Source organism: Pinus tabuliformis, chromosome Q (genome assembly GCF_031772625.1).
Source record: "Pinus tabuliformis cultivar Carrire ecotype Pingquan chromosome Q, CPIR1, whole genome shotgun sequence".
Lineage (NCBI taxonomy): Eukaryota > Viridiplantae > Streptophyta > Pinopsida > Pinales > Pinaceae > Pinus > Pinus tabuliformis.
The window spans coordinates 537,679,234-537,697,849 of NC_142296.1; the positions used below are offsets into that span (position 1 = coordinate 537,679,234).

At 35.2% G+C, this 18,616-nt stretch overlaps 1 protein-coding gene across 1 annotated transcript in view; it reads left to right on the top strand.

The window, feature by feature from the left end:
• AT-IE (histidine biosynthesis bifunctional protein (HISIE)) overlaps window positions 1-18,616 on the top strand; it is a 190,338-nt gene that overhangs the window by 72,317 nt on the left and 99,405 nt on the right. The window contains exons 2-4 of the mRNA XM_089384819.1: window positions 1,303-1,548; window positions 1,677-1,772; window positions 1,968-2,119. Of these exons, the coding sequence (XP_089240945.1) occupies window positions 1,303-1,548; window positions 1,677-1,772; window positions 1,968-2,119 (494 nt within the window). The remainder of the gene's footprint in view (window positions 1-1,302; window positions 1,549-1,676; window positions 1,773-1,967; window positions 2,120-18,616) is intronic.

Here is an 18,616-nt window from a genome sequence, read left to right on the forward strand (position 1 = left end):
GTTCTTTATTTGGCTATTGTGATTGCTTTGTGTGATTTCTATAGTAACTTTGGGTAAAATCTATTATTTCTACCCTGCATCTTTCAATTTTTAAGTAAATAACACCCTAGAAATTCAATATGGTAAAATCTAGCCAGAAGGTGATAATTATGCCTTTTTGTTTTTTTCCCACATACGAAATGCAAATACAAAGAAAGATGAACTCACTATGGAGTTTGCATTGACACTATGGCCTATATGGCTGCTACGAGGTCTTCTACTTCTTTTGTTATTCACAATATTCCATTCCCGTGATTTGCTTAACTAGAGAACATTAATCAATACAACAAGAATGAAACCCCTTCCTTTCCAAGTGGTCGAGTATTTAATGTCTTAATAGCTGCCTAGGATTAGAGTTAGGGTTTTGTGCAATCATCAACTCTTGATTAGGGTTAGGGTTTTGGATCCTCTAGAATCTTTTTGAAAATCCGGATGTGTGAGTAATGGGAGTTGACATGGCATTCACGTGGTACCATGGTAGTTAAAAGCATAGGTCAACATGCAGAAATGTCGCTTCCTCATACAAACTCTTATTGAAGTGATCTTTGTGCTGTTGGAAAGCTCTCAATGGCAGAACAATGTTCAGAGGCTGGGAACTAAATCTGCAAACTTTTGACCCCCAAAAAAGCCAATTAATGTCTCAAATGGGCTCCAGAAATTTCTCGAACCCAAATCACCAAAACAGGATCTGTCCTTGACATGGACCTAGATGCCAATAGCATGATTTTTTTTTCAGCCAGAAAGTACTGAAATTAATGACAAATTATATAGATCCATTTTGGATCATCTCCTTTTGAAGTACAGCTTTTCCCTCCTTTTTTTTGGTTACAGCTGTTTTAACAATGGCAGCTTTTTTTAACTTACTCCATTTACATAATAAAGCAGTAGATGGGTTTATAATACATTACATCGATTAAAGCATAATATGGTATGTTTTTTTCAGGTGTTGTTTTGATAGGTGGCAACCTTTTGCATCAACAGAAGCCTTAAGAGCTATCAGGATTCAGTATTACTGATGAATTCGTACCTTATCATTTCTTATATTAGTTATTATTAGCCAATTTGGGTGGTCTTTCATATCTAGAGTTTTTTAGCGTCCCTGTGAAGCATGTTGTATCTTAAATATTTGAGTTGGCATGATAAGACTTATCTAGAATATGAGGCTTTTTGTATAACATACTTTTGCGTCAGTTCAGGTAATGTTTTCAATCATGAACTGATTCTCAATGGGAAGCTCAAGGCCTTAAAACGTGCAAACTTCAGGTTGAAAGTCTCTTAGAGACTATAAAATGGGACGAGAAAGGCTTGGTAGTTGCAATTGCACAACACATCAATACAGGGGCTATTCTGATGCAAGGCTTTGCAAATAGGGAAGCTGTTTGTAGAACATTGATATCTCGCAAAGCCACATTCTACAGCCGATCAAGATCATCTCTGTGGACTAAAGGAGAAACTTCCTTGAATTTCATAAATGTGTCAGATATATTTATGGATTGTGATCGCGATTCTGTAAGTTGTTTTGGCAACTGTGTCTCTGGTACTATTTGTTGTTTTTCTCTGAATAAATTATTGGATTTTTGTTTTGTGGCAAATCAATGCTTGATATCTGTTGACTTTGATTTTTCTAAAACTTTCAGTTGATATACCTTGGGAAACCCGATGGCCCAACTTGTCACACAGGTGCAGAGACCTGTTATTTTACAGCAGCATCTGATTTCTTCAAAACCCCACAGGTATATCAATTCTGCATTTTGTAAGTGTATGCACTGTTGTTTTCATTCTATTTTATTTTCTGAAAATAAACAATAAATCGTTTAAAGAAGAAAGTTGAAACTAGGAGTGACAAATTATTATTTGCTGTCACATAATATTTGCAGATTAATTTTCTATAAGACATTTCTCATTCAGTTGAGCCGATATGATTGTAGGTTGAAACGACAAGATCGCCAATGACATCCTTATTTTGCTTAGAAGATACAATTTCTCAACGAAAATTGGATATAGTGGGTGGGCACAGTGGGAAGCCTTCATGGACAAAGCGGTTGTTGGAGGATGAGAAGTTACTTTGCTCGAAAATACGGCATGCATTCTCCTCCCTCTCTCTTCTCTGTATACAACTCAAGGATATTTCTGTTTGGCTCTGATATTTTGTCTTTCTCCATTTTTTTCATATAGTTATATTTACTTCATTTAGTTTATTATTAATTTATTATTATTAGGAATTAGCTTCTTCTTATCACACTGAGTTTAACGGGCCCAGACTCAGCATTATGGAGGAGCCATTAACATTCAGTTTGGTTACCTCTGATTAAGCAGCAGCAAGTGGGAGATATTTATTTTGGAAAAGTCACCTAGGATTTGCCCCTGGTCCTAGTTTCCATGATGTGTGCATTCACAAGTGCAAGCACAAGCACTAGCATGTCACTAGGTGAGACTTGAATCCAGCCAAGGGGCTATATTAGCTATCCACATTCACTGCCCTGGCAAGTCGTCATTGACATTTAGTTCTAGTTTTGAACGGAGAATATATTGAACAGTAAACTATGTGTCAGGCCAGGAGGGTAACTCCATGAATTAACTTGTTTATTGCATTATTAAATTCATGAATATATACATGAGTGGAGAGACTCTTGGGATTCCAATTCCAAGGTCTCTTGGTTTTCTCTAATGCATAACTGAAACTATTTACAATATTTACAATAATCCCAATCAGTTCGAATTAGGTCACATGTGTCAATGTTCCCCCCCTTAATCTGAAGGGATGTTGGTGAGTCCAAGCATCATTCTGAATCTTTCAAACTTTTCTCTTCCAAGCGCTTTGGTGAAGATGTCTGCAATCTGCTCATTTGTGGAACAATGTCATAGGTGGATTGTCTTGGCCTCAACATGATGTCGAATTAGATGATATTTTGTATTTATGTGCTTGGTTCGATCATGGAACTTTGGGTTCTTGGCCAACTTTATTGTAGAAGTATTATCAATCAAAAGAGGAGTTGATTGCACTTGTTTCTCTTTCCAATCCTCCAGAATTTTCCCGAGCCACAATTTCCTTGATTGCTTCAGCTGCTGCCACATATTCTGCCTCAGTTGTGGAATATGCTGGAATTGATTGTTTGTGTGACCTCTAGGAGATAGCTCCTGATCCAAGACTCATAACATAACCTGAAGTAGATACTCTAGTTTCTTTATCTCCATCGAAATTTGAATTAGAGTATCCAATCAAGTTGAAGTCACCCACCTGTGTATACTTGAGTCCAAAGTCTTGAGTTCCCTTCAAGTACTTTAGAACTCTTTTTGTAGCAGACCAATGACCCTCACAAGGCTTTTGCATAAACCTGGAGAGGATTCCAACAACAAATGAAATGTCTGGTCTGGTAGTAGTTAGGTAATTGAGACTTCCAACGAGCTGTCTATACTTTGTTGCATCCTCAAATTGTTTTCCTTCAGTGGATGTGAGCTTAAGTTCTGTTCCATTGAAGTAGTCAAAGAATTGCACTTAGCCATGCCAAACCTGTTGAACAAATCTCCAATGTACTTCTTCTGTGAGAGGAATATAAACTTAGGATGTTGAGTTACTTCAATAGCAAGATAATAGTGAACATACCCCAAGTTTGTCATTTCAAAACCTTTCCTTAGTTCTTTCTTTATGGATGCAATGTAGCTCTCATTGTTCCCTGTCATCAAAAGATCATCTACATATACCACAAGATATACAACTGTTTTGCCATTTTTCTTGACAAACAAAGTTGCATCATCAAGATCATAATGTTTGAAATTGAGTTTCAGAAGATGATCAGTTAACTTCTCGTACTAGGCTCGTGGTGCTTGCTTCAGGTCATACAAGGATTTTACAAGCTTGTATATTTATGTTCCTGACCCTTCACAACAAATCCTTCTAGTTGGGACATAAAAACATTCTCTTTCATATCTCCATTAAGGAAAGCAATTTTTACATCCATTTGCTGGACTTTCCAACCGTTCTGATTTGCCAAGGCAAAGAATGTCCAGATGGTAGCCCATTTTGCTGTGGGGGCAAAAGTCTCCTCATAGTCGACCCCTTCCTTCAGTGCAAAACCTTTTGCCACAAGCTTGGCTTTGTGCTTGTCAAGTGAGCCATCTGCTTTATACTTGTTTTTGAAGACCCACTTGTAGCCAATTGGTTTGGTTCTCTTTGGAGGATCAACCAGCTTCTAGGTGCCATTCTTTATCAAGCCATCACATTCTTTCTGCATCACTTCTTTCCATTCATCATAGGAAGCGACTTCTTTGAAGGAAGTTGGTTCGAAATCTATAGACAAATTCAGTTCACAATCATAAGAAACATCCATATCAACAGGTGAATCAAAATCTTCTACATCACCTCCATTCTGTCTGGTTGAGCTTCTTGTTCTTGTCTTTCCAACCTCATTAGGATGTACACTTTCAAGTGTCTTTGTCAGCCATTTTGGAGGATTTTTCTGAGATGGCTCAAGCTGCTCAATTGACTGAGATGGGGTTGAATCAAGGTTTAGTCTCCCAATTCTGTCGATCACATCACTGAAAGTGTCATCAATGGCTGGAGCTTCATGCGGGGGAGAGAGTGCTTCAGAAGAAGATTCCACATATTGATCCAGTATAAGAATCCCCCCTTCAAGATGTGGAATCTCATTATCAATATCTTGAAAAAACTTTGCATTTCTGAATTTATCCAAGCGATCAAGCTGCCCCTCAACAACATTGTTAGTGTTGGAAGATTCAAGAAAGATCACATCTTTAGATATTATAAACTTCTTGTTGACTTCATCATAGAGACGATATGCTTTGGAGGTAGTTGAGTACCCCAAGAAGATACATTTGCGACTCCTTGCACCGAGTTCATTGCTCTGTTCCTTAGGTATAAAGGCATAACAGGTGGAACCAAAAACCGGAGATGCCTCACCGAAGGAATGTGGCCATACCATATTTCGTAGGGAGTCTTGTTTTTGATAACATTAGATGGACATCTATTCTTTATATACACAACGCATAGAACTGCATCAGCCCAAAACATCAGTTTAACATTCTTGAAAAGCATCATGGAACGTACCATATTTAAGATTGTCCTGTTCATTCTTTCAGCTACTTTGTTATGTTGGGGATTATAGGGCACACTTGTTTGATGTTTGATCCCATGTTGGCGAAGATAGTTTTCAAATTTATTTGATGTATATTCTTTTCCATTATCAGTACGAATAGATCCAATATGAGATTGTGCATCATTTTCAATCCATGCATGAAAGTTCTTGAATGTTTCAAAAGCCTCATATTTGTTCTTCAATAAATTAACCCAACACATTCTGGTGTAGTCATCAATAAATGTCATCATATAATTATTACCATTTGCAGAAGGAACACACATTGGGCCACACAAATCATAATGAATGAGTTCAAGTTTTCTGTGTGCTCTGGAATGAGAATCATGAAAAGTCTGTTTGTTGTGCTTTCCTAAGATACATGCATCACATTGCTTAAGTTTCCTAGGAATAGTAGGCAAACTGGGAACACCATTTTTCTTCAACAACCGAAGGGTGTTATAGTTCAAGTGTCCAAATCTAGCATGCCATAAAAGACTTAATGGAAGTGTACCTTCATCATAGTGAGAATTGTATGAAAAGTTTTGTGCATGAGCAGAGGCTCCTTGCAGTTTCAAAAATCTTTTTTCTTCTATTCTAGTCATGACAAGTGAGTGACTTGATGCTTTTCTGACCTCAGCTTTGCCATCAAATATGTGAATGGAGTGTCCTTACTGGCGGATGTGGACCAAAGACAACAAGTTTCTCCATGTAGAAGAATGTCTGGAAGACCAGACAGTTTAAGCTTGATGGTGCCAAGCCTTGATGGCTTGAGTTTTGACTTGTCTGCAAAGTATACTGCTCCATCAACATTGTCAGTTAATTCTTCAAAGAAATCTCTCCTGAAAGTCATGTGGAAAGTTTCTCCTAAATCAAGCAACCAAACATCTTTCCATGAAGCAAGTGAAGCATTGAATAAGTCTTCAGTTACTCCAATGTTGCAATGTGCCACAACATAATGAGCAGACTCAGGTGCTTTACCTTTTCCTTTGTCAAGTATTTTACCTTTTCCTTCATTTCTTTCTTGCTCAATTTTGTCCCAAGGCAACTTAAATGTGGAAGCATCATGCCCATCTCTATTGCATTGTATGCAATGAAGATCAAACTTTTCTCCTTGGAACTGTTTGCGCCCCTTGCCTTTAAAATTCCTCCTTCCTCTTCCTCTTCGGTCACCTCTTCCTCTAGAAGAATCTTGTGCATGATTCTTCTCCTTTTGTGCAAGGCATACAACTTCTTCAGAAGACTGAGGCGCTATCTTCTTCCCAAAAGCCTTTTCTCTTTCAACAAATTTCTTCTCAAGGCAGTCAAAGGTGATCTCCTTAAGTTGGTCACTTGTTTGCAAAAATTCAAGATAATGTGAATAAGTGGGATATAGTGCCTTGACATAAGCTATGAGAGGGATATCTATTTCAACACCAGTGGATTTTATATCATGCATAATCGATCTTACTTCTGATGCTAAGGCAAGAGGGTCATCATTTTTCAACTCAAGATTGAGCAACTTGATCATCAATTGAACAACTTCAAGTTCAAAGTGTGATTCATACAATTCCTTCAACTTACTTAAGGCTTCAAAGGCATTTGAAAATAGAGAAATATGTCGACTCACCTCTTCATTTATTGACGCTGCAATCAGGGCATAGGCCTTGCTGTTCTTGTTTTCCCATATGGCAAGCTCCTTATCTGAAGTGGGCTTTTCAGGTGCATTGTTTCCTTCTCCTTCACAAACCCCTTTCCACAACTCATTGAAAATGAGGGTGTATTTTATCTTCCAAGACCACTCATGATAGTTCTCTTTGCCAGTTAGAACTACTCCCACTATGGAGATGAGTGAATGCATCATATCTGATCTGGCCTCAAAATAATTACAATGGTTGCGACAAAAGGTTGATTTATTTGTAATAAAATTGAATGGCTTTGTCTTCAAAAAAAGAATTCATTAATATACCTCCACATGGCCCTTTTCTTTAAAATCCATTATACACCATTCAATGCATTTCAATATTCTATCATATGTCTCATCTATTCACTCACTTAAAAAAATTCATACCATACCATATGTTCACTCACAAGCCATATATTCACTCACCAATGCACATGTTTAAATTCACGGTTATAAAAAATGCCATATGACCCTTATATGCACAACCTTTAAAAGGAATTAACGCACACCATTAACACAATTTCGGTCAACATACCAATTTTTATGCACAAACACCATGATCTCCGTTACACAGTCTCCAACGCCATATGCAATGCATGGTCACGACCTTCAGACATAGTCAAATGCACCACTGCAACACTGTATACAACACCGCACTGTACGCAATCCTCCAATTCAACGTCGGAGTAATGCAGCCCTTCAAAACTCCAACAACCAGCACAACAAGTCTCTGTCAACGTTCACCACGGTTCTAGCGCAGAGAATAATTCAAGAGACCGACTTTCAACATACAACGTCCAAGCAATTCTTTCAACACAACATATGCTTTAGCGTGAGACAAGTGCATGAACCAACATACAAAGATTAGAGAAGCATACACAACTCTCAAACAAACACGCAAAGGGTATACACGAAACAAACGCACAGGAATAATCGTGTGCTCTATCTCTCTCTCAACGGTTACAATTTGTTTGCAGGGGCAACTCTGAGTGTCAGCAGAAAGAATCACAATAGTTACAAGGCTACAATGGAACCTGTGGACCTGTGCTTTGATACCATGTCAGGCCCAGAGGGTAACTCCACGAATTAACTTGTTTATTGCGTTACTCAATTCATGAATATATATGAGTGGAGAGACCCTTGGGATTCCAATTACAAGGTCTGTTGGTTTTCTCTAATGCATAACTGAAACTATTTACAATAATCCCAATACTTTCGGATTAGGTGTCAACACTATGCCTCCGCTGGAACACCAAAAATGCTTCCACTAGAACACTGCTCCGCTCATTTTCAATAGGTTTTATCGTGTGCAGGCTTCATGAACACTGATCATAAACAGAACCATTCTATTTTTCAAAATTCTTTAACATCAGAAATATGATAAGGCACTGCATTTTACAAATAGTACTTCCATTTTTATCTCCTTTTAGAAAATAGATTCTTTTGCATTAATCACAATGTTGATTATTTCTATTTGGCTGTAATTACACATCTTCATTCTTCTCACCTTTTACTGTGCAATGTTTAAAGGTAACAATCTGTTTTCCTTTATTTGCTAATTGATCACCTAAAGCTCCAATTGATAAATGTATTCTTTTTCAAATCATCAAGGTCACAACTTATTAAACTGTTTGTCAAATCATTTTAAGGAAATAATTAATACTGATGTCCCTAAGATGCACAACTAGATTAATGTGGGAAAAGTCACCAATCCCACCAGGTGTGGTCTTAAAGGTGCATCACTCAGAAAAGGGGCTGTCTCCTATTCCCAACTCTCTCTGTTTAGACTCTCTCCTAGCTAAGTCAAGGGATGTGGTCCTTAAAGATGATTCTAAGAAGAAAACTTGCTAAGGACAACAACTTGTTCACTAGATATCCTGCGAGACAAATATGGTTAGACCAATGCCAAATATACTTGCAAGAAATATATGCTCACAAATGAATCAACAATACTTGCAAATGAGATATATCAAGAAAATTCAACAAGTTGCACAATTGGGCAAGTTGCACAATTGGATAAGCTGCAAAGCAAGGGGTTAGTGAAATAAAATCACAAGAGATTATGCACAACTTGAGATATGAGCAATAGAAATAAAACAAGACTTGCAAAATAAATAGAACTTATACTTGTATTAAAGAGAAATTCTCCAAAAATTGTAGAATAATATCAAAGGACAATGAGCATGTAATTGAAATTGACAAGTAATAAAATGTCATGCTGCAAGTAAAATTAAATGCTCAAAATTCATTTTGTACAATAACTAATTGCAAGATAAGACAAAGCTATGTGAGTGTGTGAGACAAAGTGTTGTTGGTAAATTTTATTATATGCCTAATCCAAGGTTTGACTTCCCCTCAATTCCTTCAACTTGGTATGGACTAGCGGGTAGTTGCAAGAAGGACTAAGTGATAAGGATAAGGCGTCATTAACGATACCTTCTTAGGACTTAAATGCAACCCACGTGCCTTCATTCCTACAGGGGACTTGACCACAAGAAAACTGCGAGGTCACACGTTTTAACCTTTGATCCAAATTCAAATTTAGGAAATTGAATGAAAATTAGGGAAACTTGGCCTAAATATCTATCAACCAAGCTTATGCTTGGAGGTAAATTTTAGAGAATGCAAGATGCAAACTAGATCTAAAATGCAAATTAGATGATTGCTTCAATGCTTAAAATGGAAATGTCTTTAGATACTACAATAACATAATACAATTCCACTTTCAATTGATCAAATTAAATGAGGTGCTTTAGGAGTGTTTTATGACCAATGAAGCAAGTGCGAATTGCACAATGAAGCACAAGTAGATTGAGATGCCAATTAGACCAAAACTACGTAAGTGAAAAAATCGGATTAGATCTAGAAGCTAGAGAGCTTACTTCAATGATTTTGCAAATGGAAGCAAGACAAGAACAATTCAAATGCAAATAGGTGCAAGTTAGATCAAGTAGATAATCAAATTACTCAATGAAATTAAAGCAAGCTAATTAAAATGATGAATGATTTTGAACTGCTTGCCAATGAAAATTAGGAACTAGATCTAAAAAATTAGAAAAAAAACTAATCTAGCAAGTTAGTGATCAATCAAACAAGAGCCTCTCCTACCAAATGAGGAGATGGGATACCATGGAGGAAAACCCCAAGCTCCCTCAAGAAAAAATATTTTCATTGTTATTACAAAGTGAAAACCCTCTTAGATAGGAAGAGAGGATTTCAAATCCTTAAGGAGGGTTTACAAAAAAATATAGAGCTTTGAAAAAACCCCTCCTCAAAATACAAAATAAAAATGAGCAATTTTACAAGGCTTATAGCAATGATTTACTATGAAATTTATTCAACAAACTAATCAATTCCTCGCAAGTTTTCCGCTCAAAACCTTAGCTATCTAAGATGAAGAAGATTTTCACACAAGGTGAGAGGAAGAGACCCTTTATTGCTCACGACCAAGGAAGAAGGGCCTCCCATTTTTTTATCTTAATTTTGCAAGCCCTTAAAAAAATTTTACTTGAATTTTGTTATGAACAAAAAATTCATAAAATATTAATTGAATAAATAATAATAATTAATCAATTAGTATATTATTAACAATGATTAGTTATGAAAGGTTAAAGGGTCAAATGACATGGCCATTCACCTTCGTGGTTAGTCAATGCCTATATGGGCAACCATCACGAAGGCAATGTACCAACATTCATTCTATCAACTTATCTATGTATATATTGTTTGCTATACACTTGTGTATTCTACATTGTAAGTTCAAACAAGCACTATTTGTTTGCTACAGTGGTATCAGAGCAATTCATTCCTCGACTAACTGTTGCACTATTCATCATCAAAGTTTAGGTCTAGAAATCATGGGAACATATTCCCAAGATTATGACCGTAAAACTAGGTAAGAATTATTACTAGAAATGAGAGATACTTGCAAAATCAATAAAGCTTTTTGAAATATATTCAACACCTACAATGGTAGAGGACATTGACATAAAAGAGACTAACAATAAAGAATGCTCTAATGACGAAAAGGATATTGAACATGTTGAATTAGGAACTCCTTAGGGTGACATAAATGAGACAGATAATAAAAGTGGGTATATGACAACTAAAGATGAAAACAAGGAGGAAGAAAATGAATCTACATAAGTTATTGATGAAGAATCACTACATTCTGCAAAAGATCACGAAAATGTTATGTCCATTACAAATATGATAATGGTGACGATGAGTTTACTAAGTCGGTGCACACATGTTTATGATACAGTGTACAAAATGTGCAGTGTGCACCCCCTCATTGCAATGCAAAACAACTCTATGACTAGCATAGACATTTTGGTTTTGATGTTACTTGTGCACCGGGGACAAAATCTACAATCATTGCTAGTACAAGTACCTCATCTTCTTTGGATTGTCCAATTCCAAGAGTTAGTAATGGTTATTCTGTGACATTCCCACAACCACCCCCTCTTGGTACACAACCATCATGGCAACTAGATGCCAATCCTTACTTCGAGGCCTTATTGGCACAACAAACTGCCCCTGTTGGAGTAACTGAGCCTGGAGCAAGGGCACACAATTCAACATCTGTCATTAGCTACCGAAACAAACAATATAACTAGTTAGAGGCTCTTCATTTTAAGCAGGTACAATACCAGCCTTATTTTCAACAATCTTCAAATACACAACCACCTAAGTATCATCAAACACAAGAACAACAACATGCATTGCTCTCTAAAGGGTAGAAGGTGCAAACAACTCCCACTCTGCGATCTTCTCACAATGATTCATGCTCAATGCAATTAGTTTCAAGTATGGATGGTTCACTTTTTACTAGAGATTGGGACACGGGACCTCTGATTCTTCTAGCTAGTTCAATCACGGGAGCAAGCATAGAAAATACGTAGAGCACTATAGCTGTGGCATCATGAAGCGAACAAAGTTCCTTCTACAAATTAATTAATCCAAAAGACTTGGAATATCAAGATATCCATGAGGATACAAATATTATATATTAAATGTATGAAATAAGAATAAGAATGAATGATTTACAATTGAGAACAAGAAGCTTGCTTATATACCAAGCAAGTGTCTCTTCATGAAGAGTCATATCTCATTTAGACATGCCTCTTCAACCTAATTACTAGTTAACTAATCATTATTACAATTTATCTTTATTATTTATATATATTTTATTCGTTACATTGCCTCCTTCCTCAAAGAGCTTTGTCCTCAAAGCTTGTCGATGAAAAAAAGCTTGATCTCTTTTTCAGCTTCGAAAGTCTTTCTGTCTTGGAATAGTCATCCTCATTGATACAAGTTGATATGATCTTCTTAGTGACAAACAGAATTGTTGCACTGAGAAGGAATCAGACCATCCCAGATTAATTTTCTATATAGTATTCTGATCATTGGAATTTTGTAACGACTTGTCAGCATAAGACGGGATGGATGTTACATCATTATTCTCTGAAACATTAATTTGTTGTCTTTGGTTTGAATGGTCCTGATACATAGCTTGGTTGATTTGTCTACTCTCGTGATTCAGATGCCGATATAAAGTTTTTAGATTTTCTTTTGGTGAAGATGTTGTTGAATTGGTTATGGAACATTCACTTGGGATGTCCATTGTCTGAACTGCAACATCTAAGTGTGTCGTTTCTTCAACTGACTTGTCTTCTTGAGTTGTCATATTCACTGGATCGGTATTCGTTCCCTTATTTTCAACTTGAACTGTTGTGATTGGAGATTTCGATACTTCTTCTTGAGTGACTTGTTCCAACTTATCTTTTAATGCTTTCTTATCCTCCTTAAGTTTCTTAGTTTGATTGAGCAGACTTTGATTATGGTTTCTCAGACGTAAAATTTCTTCGGTTTCTGATTTATCAACCTTATTTTCAGTGTTTTGAATTTTAAGATTTTCATCTTTTAGATCTTTGATTTGTTCTAATAAATTTTTATTAAGGTTCTTTAAACGCAAAGCTTCCTCTTCTTGTTCTGATAAGTGCTTCTTGAGTTCTTTCTTTGTGACCTTAGCCTTCTTCACTTGCGCAAGTAATTTTTCGATGTGGTCCTTGAGACGAGAATTTTCTTCGTCCTTTTCCATTATTTCTTTGTAATGCATATCCACAAGTCCAGCATATTGTTGCTTAAGTATTGTGATTTCTTGTTTTACATCTCTTTGGAATTGTTTTTGTTCATTTCTTAGAGATTCCATTTTTTTCACTTCTTTTATCTTCCTTTTTCTTTTTCAACAATTTATTTATTTATTTATTTTTTCTATATATATATATATTTTTAAATTTTTATATGTTATATTCTCTCTCCTCTCTCTTCTTCTTCTTCTTCTTGTAACTCTTTTTATGTAATTTCTAATATATATATATATATTTCAAATATTCTCTTCTTCTTCTTCTTTTCACTCTTTTAATAAAAAAAATTATATAATAATAAATTTATTTATTTATTTTATTTTATTTTTATTTATTTATTTATATATATATATAATTATAAATTATATATATTATAAAATTATAATTATTTAAAATTTATATATACTTTTCAGAGACCCACTTTTCCTTTTATATGTAACTATATAAGGCTTATATAGTATCCTTTTCTATAATTATAATAATGTTTTTTTTCTCAGAAAATTTTGATGAGACGTGACTCTTGGTACGGTCACAATCTTTAGATTTGAACGATTAAAATTATTTAGATCACACCTTTTTTCTCCAATGTTATCAATGTATCTTTTACTGTTAAAATACCATGGGCAATTACCATTGGTTGTTTCTTAAACCACGGGCTTCTCCACGTAAAAAGTTTTAAATATCACTTGGTATGATATATTGTATCCTTTTTTTTTATTTTACTTTTAAAATACCATGGGTTGTTTTTAAAATATTTACCTTTCATGTAAGATCTTTTGTATCCCTGTTTTTTCTTTAACTTTTAAAATACCATGGGCTATTACCATGGGTTGTTTTTAAAACCATGGGTTTCTCCACGTAAAAAGTTTTAAATATACTTGGTATGAGATTTTGTATCTATTTTGTTTTTTCTTTTTTTTTTATTTACTTATATATATATATATATTTTTTTTTTTGGTTAATTTTTTTTTTTTTGGCCAAAGGCCTAGAAAAATGGAGAAAAGGAGAAACTCCCAAATTCTGAGCAAAATGCTTCAATTGTACGGCAACAAGGTTGACGAATTTCGATAGCCAAGGACCTAGATAGGAGAACGAGCTCTGTGCACTGGTTAAGCAACCTAGAGGACCGAACTGCTCTGATACCAAATGAAGCGAACAAAGTTCTTTCTACAAATTAATTAATCCAAAAGACTTGGAATATCAAGATATCCATGAGGATACAAATATTATATATTAAATGTGTGAAATAAGAATAAGAATGAATGATTTACAATTGAGAATGAGAGGCTTGCTTATATACCAAGCAAGTGTCTCTTCATGAAGAGTCATATCTCATTTAGACATGCCTCTTCAACCTAATTACTAGTTAACTAATCATTATTACAATTTATCTTTATTATTTATATTTATATATATTTTATTCGTTACACATCAGTGCAAAAACCTGAACGCAATCAAGGCAAGCACTATAAGAGTCGATGGGAGCCTGTTGTTGAAGAGAAACCAGACAAAGAACAAGGATCTATTGTAAATCATGGATTCAATAAGGAAAGGGTGTGGAATCCCTTGAAAGAAGGGCAGAGTAAGGTAGCTACAGTAGATGGAGTATGGAGCAAGGCGCACAATTACACTTATAAAAACCATTTGATTCAAACAAAATGTTCGCAAGGCCAATAAAAAAGGTACAAAATGGTGATTGCCCAACTGCTGATGGACCTCCGGGAAATGACAAAAATTCCAAGCCGGCATATGGCACTGAGGAAAAAACACTGGAAATTAGAAGAAAAAAAGAAATGATGTATTGTAAGCTTGCTGATCTTCTCCAAGCAAGCAATGACAACTGACCTTTAATCCATGGGGACTTGTATAGAAATGTGCATTGCGGACACTAAAAATGAAATTGGATAATATAAAAGACTACAGAATAGTGGAAGACGACGAATTGATGAATGTGAAGGTCCACAAGAAGGCTCTTCTGCAGTTAAAAGGATTTATCAATGAACATAGAAAACGATATTGTAAAGATCGTCAACAAATTGTTAACGCCACACCAATGATATGTAAGAAGGGACACAATCGTACGAATATGTAGGGTGACTATTGGGGAGAACAAAAAAATAAAATAACGTAACAAATTATTAGACATCACTTATATTAAATTATATTGTTAAATTCATTTTATAAAGTTATTATAAAATGACTTTATTAAAATTTAAAGTTACATTAGAATATTTTTTTTGTAAAGTTACTTAAAAAAATAATTAATTTATATATATTATATTTATAACATATAATTATTAAAAAAACCCGAAGGAGAAATGGAAAATCCCCGATTCCAAGATAGTGCTACCGATAAATTACACATGCTCTAGTGCCATACGCAACGACAAGAGAATTGTTTTCATTATGCTTTGAGGACAAAGCATCTCTGAGAGGGTGGCAATGTTATGAACAAAATAATTCATAAAATATTAATTAAATAATAATAATAATAATAATAATAATAATAATTATTAACAATTATTAGTTATGAAAGGTTAAAGGGTCAAATGACATGACCATTCACCTTCATGGCCAGGGAATCGTCACAAAGGCAATGTACCAACATTCATTCTATCAACTTATCTATATATATTATTTACTATACATTTGTGTATTCTACATTGTAAGTTCAAACAAACACTATTTGTTTGTTACAAATTTGTCCTTAGAATTTTTCGTTCAATAGACTAGATGTCCAAGAGAAAAAAAGATTTCATGTGAGGGGAGAAGAGGAGCCTCTCTTAAGCTTGCAGCTAAGAGAGATGGGCGCCAAAAATTAAGACGACCTCCAAAAAATTTCGATCTCAATTTTTCCAAGCCCCAAATGTATTTCTCCTTCAAAATCGAACTTGAAAAAAGGCTTGAAACCATAGCCGTCTAGGATTTGTGCAAGATGGGACAGGGTTTGATCAATGAACAAGTGTTTTAGCTTCAAAAAATTATTTCTCTTTGATCTTCAAGCTTCCACCCCACCTGCATTTTTTTTAAGACAAATACACATGCCAAACCTTCACTCTTTGCTTTAGATCTGCGCAGGAACAAGAGAAGAAGATCCAAGTATATACAAAGAAATAAAATTTATATACAAAATGGGTTAGATTATATACAAAATTATTTACAAAATTTCCTAAGTGCTGGGCCAAAGAGTATGAGGACACCTCCGCTCTTTGGTAAGCAAGCAATATGCTCTATAATAGTTAGATGATTTAGTAAAAGCTCATTAAGAGAGAGATAGATTTTAAAATAGATAATCTTCTCAAGCTATGGCAAGGAAACCCCCTTTAAATGTTCGTTTTAAAGAGCTCAATGTGGTTTATTCCACTTCTATGCGTGAGAGTTGGTTGGTTCAACCAAAAACGTCCCCAAATGCTTAAGGTCTAATTCAGAAAAAGGATTTCTACACACTTCTAAAATCTCTTGTTAGATCCAAATGGGATTAGATAGTACAATGAAAAGGAAGATTAGGGGTTCAATCGAAACCCACTAGCGCTTCTAGATCTAGAGTATTTCTCTAATCCAAATATCAATGTAAGATAACTATACACCAATAAATCCAAAATGGCAAATGGAAATAACAATTTATAGCATGACCCTGGGACTCACCTAAGACGCTACCATTAAGCCACACTCTAGCTTTGGGGTATATATAGGAGAAAAACTCAACTGATTATAAGTGTTGAAAAACACAAATAATGGGCTGAGGAAAAAAGACTCCCTAGAATGAACTCACTTGCTAGTATAGTCCCAAGCTACCTGGGTCTTTTACATGACCCATTTGTCATCATACTAGAATCATTTTTTACATAACCATCACAGGGTTGCAGAATTTGGGAATAAAACATTGCAGATAGGAAATTGATGAAGTTCTGGAAGTCTAGAATTCTGGCATTCTGATATGATCTGGAATGCTTCTGAATGTGCTTTGCCCATGGAATCATTGACAAAACTAATGCAATTTGAGTGGGCAATAAATACCATTTATGTATTATGAAAACAAAGATAGATGAGAGACATAACAAATGAAAAATACTCTATATTAATGTAGGAATCATTTGATACGATGGGATTGACATACTTTTATTTACTGCCTAAGAAGATGTACTACCTAAATGGCCGAACTTCTCTACTAACTAATGAATTAATGCTATTTTATTAAAGTCATATTACATTTTAATGTGGTTCTAGTGTATTATTGAATGTTATTTATTTTGACACAAAATAAGTACTATAAACATAAAATATTTACTTATTCAAATAAAAAAATCACAATAGCGTATCTTTGAATCAATAATTAAGTAATGATTAAAAGCTTGCAGAACATTCTAGTTTCGTCTTCAGCAATGTAACATTGAACTTGTTTGGGGATTTTTGTAGGTATTTTGATTTTCATAACCCTCTCTTTGAAGGCAGGGTTTCAATTATTTTGCATAGACTATATCTCACTTTGAGAGAATCATAACCCTCTCCTCATTAGGAAGGTAGAATAAGGTAGAATACAATTAAGAACTCCCCTGTCCAACCAATTACCATTTATAATGGCATATTTACTGAGTTGCTAAGTTGTTCTTTAAAACAAGTAATTTGTTAAATTTCTTGCGAACCTATCACCTGGCAAACCTTTGACCTAGCAGGTTAGAAATCTACTGAATGAATGTTGTTAAATATCCTTTGAACCTAACACTCAACAAACCATTGACCTAGCAGATTACAGATCTATTGAATGAATGCACAACTAGGTTGTTAACATTAATTAGTGGAAGCGAAAACATAACCAGTCTCCAAAATTGACATAGGAAATTCTACGCAATCAAATCAATTCATCATTAAAATATTCAGAACGTACTTGCACTCCCACCTTGGGATAATGGCTCAACCGAGGAAATGCATGTACAACAACTAGATCTGATACAACTGATCAAGCCCTCCTTAGCTGATCCTAATCTCCTTGCTGCCCCCTTCATTTGACCCAACACACTAGAGTATCACACTCCACATTGAGATGCCTCTCTCAATCTTGTGCTGCTATATAATGTGTCTTCTCCTTCTCCTCGGGCTTGCTTTTATAACTTCTCGTTGAGCTAAATCCGTAACCATAATCTCCAAAGTGATTGGCGACCGAGATTAGATCTCTCCTTACTTGAGATCAAAGGTTGAGATTAAAACATAATTACTAAAGTAAATACTTTCCTTTTCCTAATGCTTCTTTAGCTCAATTAGCCATTATAACAATTAGGTCTTTTTCCTAAGTTAAAACTTAGGCTAAGTTACAAATTCAACTTGCTCAAACTAGAGCAAATGTCTAAGGAGACTGGGTGACTTCTGCACGCTTAAACACTTAGGCCTCTGCGAAAGTACTTGCCAAACTGCAACATCAACACTCCCGCTTAGCGAGGGGGGTACTTTTGCCCCTTGGAATTGACTTCAATCTTGGAAATGCATCTCTCTGCCATGGCTACTCCCTTTGAACTAGAAGCTTTCCTTACCACCTGGTCTAGAAACATCCTCAAAGTCCTACTCCCCTTGGTTTGGTTTCTAGAAGCCTTTTGCTCTTGAACATCTTGTAAGGTCATCTTGAGTGGGTCCCAGACCCTGATCATCAAAAATAACATTGTGGTCTTTTAAGAGTATTTTCC